This window comes from Actinia tenebrosa, unplaced genomic scaffold (genome assembly GCF_029948245.1).
Source record: "Actinia tenebrosa isolate PJP-AT-01 unplaced genomic scaffold, QUT_ActTen_1.0 PGA_scaffold3__52_contigs__length_22856419, whole genome shotgun sequence".
NCBI classification, from domain to species: domain Eukaryota; kingdom Metazoa; phylum Cnidaria; class Anthozoa; order Actiniaria; family Actiniidae; genus Actinia; species Actinia tenebrosa.
This window is the reverse complement of record NW_028292580.1, coordinates 5,902,736-5,916,233: the sequence shown is the minus strand read 5'-3', so window position 1 is coordinate 5,916,233 and position 13,498 is coordinate 5,902,736. Positions and strand designations below refer to the sequence as shown.

The following is a 13,498-nucleotide window of genomic DNA, read 5'->3' as shown; positions in this document are numbered from 1 at the left end:
GATATCAACTACGGTCAAAGCGTAGCTATAGGTCTTTTTTCTCACCTTATCGTGCGGCAAGAAAAGCAAATCCGCCTGATGAACTTCATTGGGGACATTTACGGTAAAGCTGGGCCTGGTAATGTACTTGGGTACGGGAAGATAGACCTGCCAGAGGGTTTGTTTTTTTAACCAGTTCTTAGCCGTTTCTTCTGATACCCTGGCCGCGGTCGCGAGTTTCTTAATAGCTGACGCTCCTCTCCAATAGCCCTCAGGCCCATAGTAAATCCTTTTGAGTTTGTCCTCTACGCGGCCCATTATATGAATTCCAAAACAAGATTGATCTTGCGTCCGTTGAAGTCCACCGTCTTTCCGTCCACTTTAATGGCGATGTTTATGCTTTCTACCAAATTAGACAAGTCATAGCTCAAAGAAATGGGAGTGTATTCTACTGGGTCAAATGGATTACCTTTGGGCAGAAACTTGGACATAAGAGAAGACTTTTCTCCATTGTTGTAACTATGAACCAAGTCGCAATAGACTTCATAAGAGGATGCGACTTTCCATTTCACATCATATGTACTGCCGCTATTTATCGTGGTACTAGTAAGACCCAGGAGTTCTACCAATGAACTGTCCTTTAGATTGGCACTCCCACTATTTTTCTTGAATTTCATTTCATGGGGCAATCCTGCGGTAAGAGTATATCCATGCTTTGCTAGCTCCTTAGCCAGTGTTATAGGGGTGTAATGGGAATCTGGCAACTTTGGTTTGGTGCCGGAAGTTCCGATGACAAAGCCATTAATTAAATTATACAAAGAATTGTACAAAGAGCAACTAACCAGCCTGGACCCTTTCCGCGCGGATGGGGGGATTCAAGTAAGTGGTAAAGTCATTCTTGTCGCTTTCCAAAAAGACGATCATTATATTGGATACGCCAAAGCTACGCCTCCCGCCAGCCCTGCGATTCCTACGAAGACCAATTCATTGTCTTTTAGTTTCTTAGAAGGCTGGTAGTAATCCTTGAACTGAGGCCTTTTCAACCCCGTTAATGCCGCGGGGTGTGCTTGCGCATAAAGTTTGAAGGCGTAGTCTGTATTTTCGAAGTTCTTATCCGCCTGCATCTTGTCTTGGTAGTTCTTGTCCAACCAATCCCTGTAAGCTTGTCTTTTTTCATTCCAAGCCGCCACGTCCCTTTGATATTTCTCCAGCGCTAAGTCGTGTCTCTTCCTTTCGGCGGCTAAATCTCCGCTGCGATCACCTCTAACTAATCTATCCAAATACTGACCACCATAATTAGCTCCAGTGAATGCTAAAGCTGCAATAACTCCACCTGCGACCACGCTAGCCATTTATACATTAGGCAGGTACTTTTCCTTCCGTAGGTAATCCTTTAGCATGATAGCCCCGCCCACGGCAGCGGTCATCTTAGCAAAATTAGCGAAGCTCTTGCTTGGGTCTTCAGTAAAGTCTTCTTTGAGCACTTTCTTACCTACCCAACCAATACCCTCAACGATGGAAGTAATAATAGCTGCTTCTTCAACAGTTTTCAATAACGCGGTTGACATTATATTACAAAGCGAGAAGGTTATTACTCCATTTCAGGGATCTTACTTTTTCTAACAGCTGGTTCCACAGGTGTGTGCACGGGCGCGTGATATGTTGGTGGCTCTACCTTTTTCGTTGCCCACCATTGTAAGTAAAGGCTACCTGCTGCTATAGCAACTCCTAACTCGCCAATGACGTACCCAGGATTAATGAAGGATTCCTCTTCTTTTTCCTCCACCTTTTCTTCTTTTTTGGCTTTGTTCTTTTTATTCATCTCCGCGAGCTTCTTTCCGGCAGTGACTCTGCCTGGAGATTTAGCCTTGGTAATCTTCTGCTCCTCTTGCGGCTGCTCTACCTTCGACTCTGGTTCACTCATTTATATCTAAGGACTTGAAGGACTTGGCAAGTACTTGGGAATGACTTAAGGACGACTTGGAAATAACCTGGGCGCGACCTGACCAAGTACTTAGGGATGACTTAACTAGGTACTTGAGGATGACTTAAGTAAGTACTTAAGAAGTACTTGAGGCGACTTGATCAGGTACCTCAGCAAGTGCCGCCTGGAAGACCTTTTCGACTTCTCTGTCCTTTTGGAAGTCCTTCCAAGACATCGTAAGTTCCTTCAAGTCAACGTGCTGAGCTACGTGCAAGGCCGCAGAGGCGACTGCCATTAACTTACCGCACTTCAAAGACAACCACCCACAGGTTATCTTAAGTTCTTGGGCGATGACATAGTCCTCGCTAATGTCCTTCCGCAGTTGCTCCACATCGTCTATGGGCAGCGCAAGTCCAAGCAATTTAGTCGCAAGTCGGATAGCGGAGTCTGCTACGGCGTCCGTGGTCTTACTTGCAAGGGCAGCCTCATACCTCTTATGGAACTTCTTAACCTCCTCTTCCGACAACTTATTAACTTGCTCATGGGTAAGTTCCTTGCCTATCATTTCTTTACACTTCCCAGAAGACACAAGGATGTTAAGTTGTTCCTTGAGGTTACTTTCATCTAACTGCGTGGGGACTTCATCTAAGAGCTGCTCAATATCCATATACATTAGGAATCAAAGACTTTAAAGATCTGCGATCTTTATGGAATACGGAAACCTCAAAGAGAAGATCATCTTGGAATGTTGGTGCGTTTTTAGGTGCCGCATGTATTCGTGTAACTGTTCCTTACTTATCTCGCCGCCGTAGTCGCTCAAGATGGTTTCCAGGTCTGACTTGCTCGGAGTGTAAAATACGACAAGTGAACCTATGTTTTCCCTGAAGGGTTTAGAGACACTGGTAAGCTGCTGGGAAAGCAACCAAACGCTGATATTGTCATGCCTACCGCTGAAGGCGAGTTTAACGAGCTCGGAAGTGCGTCTTTTTACGTCGTCCCCACAGGCAATGTCATCCAATATGAGTAAAGTCTGCGTATCCTTAGGGAATTGTTTGTGCCAGAACTTAAGATGTCCAGATAACTCGTTAGGGTCTAAGATATCTACAAAGAAGTCGTCATCTTTCACTCCTATGCCCGTCCAGGTGCGGTTATTCACGTAGGTGGGGCATAATAGCACTGATGTAGTCGAAGCGGTATCTAAAGGGTCCTAATAGCTGCTCTACCACGAACTGGGTCTTTCCGCAGCCGGTGGGTCCTACTATCAGAGCGTTACAAGGCATGTGATTTGGGTTCATTTATATCCCTTCTTTCGAAGGGAACTTTATCCCTGATATATATGGAGCCAGTGGAAGCAGTGCAAAGAATTGTCGCCGACGCAAAAGATAAAAAAGACACCATAGAAATGCAAAGGGAGGAGATCGATCGGCTGAAAGAGCGCGTGCAGGAGTTGTACGATGAAATGTGCGGTCTGAAGCGCGCGGAAAGGTTTGGTGCCCTGCTGACGATGGCAACGTGGGTTAAGGAGTCCGTTAAGGACTTCATGCGATATCCCCTGTAGAATGTTGACGTTTAGGTTAAATCTTTGTTAAGGAGGCCTGGAAACTATTTAAAAAGTGTCTTAGAATGTTAACAATAAGGTTAAATCTTTGTTAAGGATGCCTGGAAACTATTTCAAAGAGTGTCTCAGAATGTTGACGTTTAGGTTAAATCTTTGTTAAGGATGCCTGGAAACTATTTCAAAGAGTGTCTCAGAATGTTGACGTTTAGGTTAAATCTTTGTTAAGGATGTTAAATGGAGGCTAAGATATTGTTGAGTATATATGGACTGCTTGTTGTGTAAGAAGGTGTTCAGCACCAAACAAAGACTTCAATACCACGTTCGTCGCGGCGTTTGTACAAAGAAACCCCTTAGCCGCGCTTGTAAGGATTGCGGTAAGGAATTCAGCACCGTTCAAAAGATGCAACAGCATCAGGATAAACGCATTTGTGGGCTTTGTAAGGACTGTAATAAGGAATTCCACAACCCCTTCGAAATGCAGCAGCATCTGAAAAGGGGCGTCTGTAATCGAACCAGACAGTGTAGTTTCTGTAATAAGATACTTAGTAGTCGTCAACGTTTACAGACGCACCGGAGAACGCATGAAGTGAATTATAGGTTTCTCTCCCGCGCTTACGACTTGGAAGGCGTGGATTGCTACCAATGTGCGGATTTGATGTGTCGCTGCCCGCATAAAGAGGATTACTTAAGGAATCGCATAGATTACCATAAGAAGATAGTCCGTACTTTCCCCTCTTTCGAACGCGCCGAAGGCGTTCCGTGGACTAAAAGGGAGTATTGGAGGCAGGAGTGCGACCAACAAAGATTTAACCTTACTGTCAACATTCTGAGACACTTTTGAAATAGTTTCCAGGCATCCTTAACAAAGATTTAACCTCGGCAAAACAGCAAAGAGAGATCTCGGAAGATTCGCTGCCTCGCTTCAAGAGATGCAACCGCGACTCGCCGAACAACTCATTGAATCAAAAGAAAAAAGTGGCAGCACCAAGTGTCGTAAAGAGAAGCATCCTCGGTGATATAACGCAACTAGTCCAGTCAGAGTTGACTATTCACGACGATATTATTGTCCATCCAAATCCGCCAAAAATTGCAGATGTTGAGGTAAGAAATTAAATTCACATTTATTACATAAAAATCCAAGCCTTTTTGATTTTTCAAAATTCAACATATTAAACTTACATATGTTTCATTTCGTAGGTCAAAATAAGATATCCCTCCAAACCAGTACACAAGCACATCACTGACGAACTGGATGCTCGAATAATAAGGGGAATAGCGTGCAAAGAACAAGACACAGTTGTGAACGCCGTATGGTCGTCTGTTGAAATGAAAAACAAGATCCTTTTGAAGCTGGAAAACGATATCAGAAAAGAAAGCACAGAAATGTGTAGGAGAAAAAACCCTTCAGTTCTCAGCAGCACCAAGCCCGAAAGTATCATCAACTTAAAAGATTCTGTCGTCGTGAAGGAGTTGGAAGAACGTGCACCTACTCTTCATAGAATTTTAAAAACTGTAGCTTCTGGAAAATCCAAGCAATTAAAAAAGAAAAACGAAGACAAGGTCACACGAGCAATGTCCCTTGCCACATCAGTTCTGTTTAGATGTCGTACCCCTTACATGTCTGCAATGTCTTATCGGTTATCCATACTACTTTGGCATGGAGGAGCTGAAAAGCAGGTATACATAATGACAATTTATATGACAATAATAATAATGATAATAATCGAAAACAACCGAAAGTAATGGTTCATATTTTGCAACCAAATCCCTACCCTTATATGCCCAAATACCTCCTCTTCCCACACACACACATGGGATTTCCATTGATATATAGGCAGTAATGATGTGATACATGTATTTTCATTGTATTGTCCTTCTAGTTGTACAAAAGACTCTGTAAAAGTGGATTGAGTATGAGTCATTGGAGAACTCTAAAGAAAGTAGATGAATTTGGAGTTAACTTTGATGGAAAGATGAAAGAATGGAAAAGCCATCTGGAGCAATCTAATCAAATGGAAAACATTGTAGATGCAATATTTGCCACATGCGAGTCAAAAGACCAACAGCTACAAACCAGTCAAGCTACTACTACATTACCCATTACAGATCAGCTACAAACCAGTCAAGCTACTACTACATTACCCATTACAGATCAGCTACAAACCAGTCAAGCTACTACTACATTACCCATTACAGATCAGCTACAAACCAGTCAAGCTACTACTAGATGTTCCAGTATCGATGCTTCAGCTATTGTAGAAAAAGTAAGAGCTAGGATAAATGGAGAATTTAGCAACGATGCCTATCTTCATGTTGTAAAACGCATTAATGATGAAGGTTTTCAGAAAGAAAAAGTCTTTGAAAAACTTAAACTCTCCAGTGGCTATCAGATTATAGGAGACAATGTAGACTTGGTAGTCAAAGTGAAACACATGTCAAGTGCCAACCAAAACAATAGTATTCATTGGTTCCACTTAAATGGGGTTCTAAACAGAGTACATGGGCACCACTTATCAAACAGTGCACCAATCAAGTCCATTCTAGATGTTGAAAATGTAGATTTCCTTCCATCATTCCAAGAAAATGTGGATTTTCTTAATGACTTGATTCCACTGGTCACTAGAGTAGTAGTTACAAAGATACCTGCTTTCAAGAATTTTAAGGATGTAATTGTTTGGCATATCCCACACAGATACTCTGAGCAAATGTCAAAGACATCAACACAGGTATTGTGAATTTTCAATCATTAAATCTATTTACAGTTTTCTTTTGTGGACATGCAAGGAGGGAGTTGGGTTGCTACTGGGCATATTATATATTTCAGAGTTTGGGGGATGTGATCACAACAAAAAAATTTCCTGATTGAACCACGGTATCATTTAAACAGTTTACCCAGTGTTTCAAGGAGAGTCCATAATTCAATCAGTAATGAGGTGCAACATTGATTTAATAAATATGTATTATTATATAATTTAATTAGGTTCCTCTTGGACTGCTCTTTAAGAATGAAAACATAAATGAGGAGATGATTGACATCCTGCAAGACCTACACAATAATTATCTACCAATAACCAAGAGCATTGAGGATGGTGATGAAGTAGTAACTGTTATTCAAAAGCTATTTTTTGGAGGAGATGAGTTGACTGATGAAAGAGCTAGACATTCAAAGGACGCTCGATGTGATGGAGACACTGAGTATGAACGCTTGGAAGGCTTTTTGAGTAAAGTAGAAGATTGGCATGCTGTTAGGATCTTATACCAGGTACAAAAACAATTATGTATACTATGTTATATTATATTACATGTATATTCATTAAGCAATTCAGTCAACACAACCCTGGAAATCAGAGACTTAGACCAAAAAAATAAATGAATTCATGATCTCTATTCTGCCATCCCAAAACCTTACAAACTCACTTAGTCACTTCAAACTTAAAATTATGTTTTCATTTATTGCAAGTTTTTTTGGGGGGGGGGGGGGGGGGGGGGACTTCAAACTTTTATTGGAAATACTGCAAGATCAAATTTAATCTTATAGGATTGTTCTTTGGCCAATCAGAAATGACTATACAATAAACTATTATTTCGATTATCCATTAATTTTCACATTTATTCAAACCATTTCTCAAATTTGACTGTCTTTTAAATTGATGTGACCTCTTCATCTTTATCAACAGGTTTTGTATGATATATTTTATAAACCTGGCTCTGGGAATGATCTTGGAACAATGTGCTCAAACTTAAATGTGGTGAACAATGTGAATGCTAGGACAACCAATGTACTCGATAACCTCAACTACTGTAAGGACTATGTAACCTTGGAGACTGATGCTTACATTACAGCTGCAGCCATGAAATATTTTAACATGGATTCCTTGAAAACATCTGCTGAGTCTTTTATCCCACCCAACATCCTTGATGCATCAAAGCAAAGAAGGAGAATTTGGTTGCACAAGCATATGGAAAAAATGCTTTACAAATTCGTCATGGCAGACCAACAGCTGCAATATGAAGATATTCGAAGCACGATAGCAGCCGCCAATCAGCTTCGAAGAGTCTCTTGGTTTTATTGTGTTGTATGTGGCAAACCTTACAAATACTTAAAGGCCAAAGAAAATCATGTCAAAAAGGAACATCCTGATTATGAGGGGGAAACAACATTTATCCCAGAGGAATCGAAGGAACAAGTTGATTCTAAATCTACCAGCAAAGAGAAAGATGATGTTTTTGATTATGCCAGGTTACGACTCAGTATGGGCTTGTTTCTAAGAAACTTTGACGATGCAATTAAGGAAGGGGACGGAGAGCGAATAATAAGATGTTGGAAATTTGCATTGCTTATATACAGAGCATACAATCATACGAAATATGCTCTTGCTGCTCTTAATCTCCAAGCATATACCCAAGCTATGTTGACACCTCGACTTGCACACAGCTTGATTTGGAATCGAAGTGTGAATAATCATGGAGGTCCTGGAAGAAATATCCCACTAGACCTTAGATTGGAACACCTCAACCACTTGTTGAAAGGATTACTTAAACACCTTGGCCCAAATTTGACAGAAAGTGCTGCTGGGAGATGCAGTAAGGCTATCAGTTCAGTTGAAAGGCTACTGGAATCAGTTGATGATGACCTTGAGGTAAAAAGACCAAAAGGGCATCACAAAGTCCGAAAATCTGAAGCTGACTTCCAAACACTAGTAAATGAACTTGCAATTAAGGGTGATGTTTTTAAAAACTCTCCTTCGAATGAAAGATGTTACACAGTTATGGCCAATTTTAGAAGTAGCTTGATATCAGGTCTTGACTATACCTTATTAAATAAGTGGATAACACATCATAAGAAAGAATTTTTTAAGCTTGAACCCATCATTTAAATTATGACAGCACTGATTTTATTCCTATGATGAGGAATGATTTATTTCAATTTCATTAATTGTAAATTCTAGTATGGTGAAACGTTAAGGTTGTTAGCATAAATACATTGTAATTGATAAATAGTTTACCCATATTTTTTTTAAACTAAACATTTCGTGATATTTAGCCTGATAATGAGGCTCATCAGGCATGCGATGCCTGTCTGCATACATTTTTCTTTGAAAACACTTGGTTTCAAATATTCATATCTTCTTCAGTGTAAGGGCAAACTTTATCAATTATGAAACCCTGGAATTTTAATAATATAGACATGCCAAATTTGAATTAAACTTCTTTTTCCGATAAATAGAATATCATATTTCAGGATAGCATGATATAACCCAAGTCAGCACTAGATAATAGCTAATTATTTATATAAACACTGAACTACATCATTGCAAAAATTCTGAGTCAAAAAAGTCTGTATCCTTCCAAAGAACAAAGAACTAAAGTTCTTATATGCCCTTATTGCTTAGCAGCACTTATAGCTACTACAAAAAAATTTCTTTTGTTTAAACAGCAATTTTAGTACTGTTCAATAGGTTAAGTATTAGCACTATAGCCATAACTAGTTACAATAATAATAATTAGGTTGGGATCAAAAAACTGTGGGCTCCTAGAAATTTTCCCCCACACATTTTCTTGAATAAACAGAAGCCCATGGTTTTTGAATTCACACTGTTATTATGTAGTTATTATTTGTACCTAAAGCTCCATTAGCCCTGAAATGTTTGAATCCAAGGAATCCACTGACGAATCAGTGTCAGTGCCACTGTTATCATCATCATCTTCGTAATGTCCTCCATATTCATAGTCGATGTCCAAGTTCAGCTCCTCCTCAACTAAGTTTTGTACAGTGTTGATGTCCAGATCAAAGTCTTCACAGACATCCCTTATCATAAATAAAATGTCAACAGCATGTGACTTCTTGTAAACTGGAGTGAGTTCTATTATATCGTTGAGACAGAAGATGTTCTTGAGGTTCTTTAAAACAGATTTGATAAGGGCATTTGAGAAACCAGTAGTGGATTGAGAGGAGAGAAAGTAGCCTGGGCTACTCATCTCTAAGTCCTTCTGATAGTCAGTTAATAACTCTTTAAGTTCTTCTTTTTGACCTTTAGTAACCTTTCTTTTCTTTCTTGGTATTTGCTGAGGAGAGCTGCTCGAGAAAGATAGCTGCTCAACTGCACATCCTGTCTGAGCACAATTACACTGTACATGACAAATAGTGCAACATTTATGATTTCTTTCTCCAAAAGCACTTTCTCCAAATTCCTTCAACAAAATTTCTCTTAGACAACTGTTATTGCTGTTGACATAATCTTTGATAGATTCACTACACTTTCTCAAATGCCTACCAGTATAAAACAAAAGGGACTTGGCAGGCATTCCATTGCGACCGGCTCTACCAATTTCTTGCACAAAGTCATCCATTTCACGGGGGGGGGGGGGGGGGGGGGGGACCATAATGGATTACTTGATGTATATCTTGAACATTGATCCCCATGCCAAGTGCTGTTGTAGCAAAGATCACTCTGCAGTTTGCACTTGATTCGAAAAAAGCTTCGGCAACTCTTTCTTTGTGTTTGCTTAGTGTGTTTGCATGGTACATTCCAATTAAACAATTCTTTGACAATTGCTTAGAACCATCTGGATAATAGGCATTCGGTCCAAGTTCAATTTTGAAATGTCTATACAACTGCCCACACTGTTTTTGCGACTTGCAATACACAATAGTCTTTGGGGTATCCAGGTTATCCTTCTTTAGAGCAGAGATCAGCCATTCGAAGCACTTCAAATTTTTATTTACCTTAGCTTTATAAAGATAAATATTTGGCCGGTCTGGACTGACAACTATCTGGTGTACATCAGGTTTCAAAGCAAGCCCTTCAATAGTTTCCCTCCTGACTTCTTCTGTTGCTGTAGCAGTCAGGGCCAACACGGGTGCTCCCACAGGAAGGAGAGAGCGTATCTCACCAAGCCGGAAAAAACATTGTCGAAAGGCAGCTTTCCGTTGTTTTGAACTCTTTTTACCCCTACATGTTAAAAAGGAACCATTAGAAAGTGAAATGTGTTAGGTCTAAAGAGTAAGTGTGTGCAATTCTAAATATTAATATACCAAAAAGTTATTTTGAGTGTTGTTTTTTTTTTCGGAAAAGATGTAGGCAGGTAGTTATTTAATAAGTTTTTTTACCACTTGCGAATAATTCAGCCTTTTTTCTTGCAATGATTGAGAGTAGAGTATCAAGTGAGATTGAACGTAAATATTTTTATTATATAATTACCAATGAAATATCTATTTTTCTCTATTTCGAAAAATTGATATCTTCACACGTGAAAATAACATGTTATTTTCACGTGTGAAGATAACACCATTGCGATGGCTATTCAAAAATACACGGAAAGAATTGCCTGAAAAAGCCAAAACATACTTCATTGATAATTATATGATAAACAGAATATTACATGGGTGTGCGGAGATACGAAATTTATCTTCTCGTGTTGAAAATCTCTTCAACGAAAGATCTTTTCAACACTCGAAGATAAATTTCGTATCTCCGCACACCCATGTAATATCCTCTATTTATCCTTACAACTGAATTGTTGTCGCAATTACTTACCACTTTGGGACAACATGGGCTTCGTCGGTAACAAGACCAAACAGATTCTTCTGGTACACATCAGACTGAAGCATACTGCGCCAATTTTTGTTGTCGACGAGTGACTCTGGGTTGGCAAAGACAACAGAGAATTTTCCTGCTTTCACGTCTTCTTCGACTTGTTCGTCAGTCAGGCAACAGGCTGAAACTCCATATTTTTTCAACTCTTTTATATGAGAATCTATGAGTGCATTTAGAGGGCAAACTACCAAAATGATAGGATTTTCTGAATAAGAAAATCCCTTCTCGCTTAAATATTTAACTACACCAGGAACAACTTGAAATATCAAGGACTTTCCGCTGCCAGTGGGAAGTACTGCCAGGACATCTCTTCTCTTAATGAAGCTCAGCAATGCTTCTTCTTGATTTGCCTTCAAATTTTTTATATTACCAAACTTTTCAATAGTTTTCTCGATCGCTTTTCTCCATTCGTAAAGGAACACAAGATCATCATCACTCTCTTCGACAGACGCCATTTTTCTTTGAATAATTATCTTGGGGAAATCCGGTTTATATACAGGTTATGGCCCTTGACCAATCACCATGCTGCTTCTTCAGAGATAGTTGTTCAAACCAATGAGAGAGCGAGTTCAAATTCTGAACTCGTGAAAGTGAGGCTGTCGGCTCCTGTGACCAGAGGCCCCCTCCTCCCTCTCTCTCTCTCTCGCCCCCAAGCCCCACACGGCCTCTGGCACCCAGGGTACAGCACCACCTACATGGCAGGCGAATTCCTTGTGCATACTCCGTGATCTCCCTGCAAATGACATCGTAGTCGCTGCTAATCATTACCTTATAACCGTTTTCTTCATACCTCTGTAAGAGGCGGCGTTGATCCTCGGATAATACCCCGTTGCCTTTTGGAGTCTTCAGCTCGATGCAGAAGCCACGGTAATGGGTGTGCGCATTCAGGATGAGCAGGTCGGGTTGCCCTCGCTGATATCCTTTCTGCCAGCACTTTATGCGTTTACCGTCGCCGTCCTGCAGTTTGCCTAGACCAGGGGTCACGAGCATTTGGGGGTAAAACCTGCGAATGTAGTCCACTACCTTTTTATGCAGGTCGAATTCATTTTCGATCTTAAATACCAACTTGTTTGGACCGTCGAAGCGCTTGTCTATTGCATATTTACCTGTCTTACGCAGCGCGGGTAGGACTTCCTCAAAGACCCATTCACGAAACTCCACAGCTTTGGGTAGTTTGGAGCTAAATATCAGTTCGTACAAACCAGGTTCGGATATAAACACGGAATGTGGTTGCATAGTAGGGGAGCGGCGATTTGAAGCCCCTTGTAGATCAACCCATCTTTTCTGGTATTTCTCAGATACGTGTGCTCTAATTGCATCTCTAGGGCGCTCATAGCCCAACGCCAAAGCCACCTCCTTTGCTTTAAAGTACAGTTTGTCGCCTTGCGCTATGCATTGCAGTTTGGTGTCGTTGTTTTCAAATACGCGAAGCATATTATACGTAAGGAATATTTTAATAGGCAACGCTCTTTAGCTGATTCATTTCCACGCTCAGTTGCGCGTCAGACACGACGAAGACGTAGCAGTTTATCTTGTCGCCGTCGCCGGCACTGGCGTTTTTGGTGCGCTTGATCTCCAATGTTATGCCATCCTGCGTATTTACTAGACGTAAACCCTGACCATGTAGGTCTTCGTCGTTAATGGTGCGCATGTCAATCCATAACGCATGCTTATCCTTAGAGGATTCCTCGGGGCTAATTTGGTCGCCAAACTTGCGCATGGCCTCTCTGTACACGTCTGCGGGCTTTATCCCCTGGGAGTAATCCTTGTTTGGAACGCCGTTTATGTTGACCCCCACGTTAGTAATGTTGGGGTTGTGAAAGGCCTCGGAGTCGCGCTTACCGGCCTCGTAGGGTTTGGCAAACACCAACATCAGCCCCGTGAGACTTCTTCGGGGGAGGTTAATACTTTGGTTGATAACCTCATCCGTCTTATCCAAGAAGCTAAACGTCTTGTACATTACTACGTGGTCGTAAAGGAATGCCTTTCCGGCACTATATTCCATACCGGCGCTACGGGCCAGCTCTTCGCTGTATACCGTTTCATACTGTAGCTCTAAGTTGGTAATAGAGTATGGGGTTGTTGTGGTAAGTGCAGTGCTTAGCCCACCAATAATGTTATTAGCATCTGCTAAAGTTACTTCAAACTGTAGCTCGGATAACTGTCTTGGGTAATACGCGCCGTGATTCGTAATCACTTCAAAGTCCAGTGGTATGACATACTTGCTACCATAGGCGGTCTTTATTCGCTTTGCGTCTGCCACTGCGGTTTCTCCGCTGCCGTCAGTAGGTTGCGTTTTCGTAGGTGTGCGGACCTTACGTAGAATGACACTACCAATTCCTTGTTCTATCCTTTGCGCGCGGTCAAAGGCTGTCAACCATAAGTCTTTGTACGTGGTATACAGATCGTACCTATTTAAGTCCAGCAAGGATTCCCCGG

At 41.0% G+C, this 13,498-nt stretch overlaps 2 protein-coding genes across 2 annotated transcripts; one reads left to right on the top strand and one right to left on the bottom strand.

The window, feature by feature from the left end:
* The first annotated feature begins 3,407 nt into the window (after positions 1-3,407).
* Positions 3,408-9,054, top strand: LOC116293659 (uncharacterized). Its single transcript, XM_089035820.1, has 6 exons — positions 3,408-3,419; positions 4,308-4,562; positions 4,659-5,138; positions 5,342-6,187; positions 6,442-6,723; positions 7,139-9,054. Exons 1-6 carry the CDS (start codon positions 3,408-3,410, stop codon positions 8,336-8,338), a joined length of 3,075 nt encoding a protein of 1,024 aa, XP_088891946.1. The 3' UTR covers positions 8,339-9,054.
* Positions 8,355-11,514, bottom strand: LOC148908240 (uncharacterized). Its single transcript, XM_089035819.1, has 3 exons — positions 11,000-11,514; positions 9,856-10,414; positions 8,355-9,812 (listed from the first exon to the last, which is right to left on the bottom strand). The coding sequence occupies exons 1-3, from the start codon at positions 11,512-11,514 to the stop codon at positions 9,084-9,086; spliced, it is 1,803 nt and encodes a 600-aa protein (XP_088891945.1). The 3' UTR covers positions 8,355-9,083.
* Positions 11,515-13,498: the final 1,984 nt, after the last annotated feature.

Excerpts from the sequence above, each read along its gene's own strand:
- LOC148908240 (XM_089035819.1), bottom strand. The coding sequence starts at position 11,514 with ATGGCGTCTGTCGAAGAGAGTGATGATGATCTTGTGTTCCTTTACGAA. Across the intron at positions 10,415-10,999 it reads GCCCATGTTGTCCCAAAGTG|GGGTAAAAAGAGTTCAAAAC; the intron begins GTAAGTAATTGC and ends TTTAACATGTAG. Across the intron at positions 9,813-9,855 it reads ATGTTCAAGATATACATCAA|ATGGATGACTTTGTGCAAGA; the intron begins GTAATCCATTAT and ends CCCCCCCGTGAA.
- LOC116293659 (XM_089035820.1), top strand. Across the intron at positions 4,563-4,658 it reads CAAAAATTGCAGATGTTGAG|GTCAAAATAAGATATCCCTC; the intron begins GTAAGAAATTAA and ends TTCATTTCGTAG. Across the intron at positions 6,724-7,138 it reads CTGTTAGGATCTTATACCAG|GTTTTGTATGATATATTTTA; the intron begins GTACAAAAACAA and ends CTTTATCAACAG.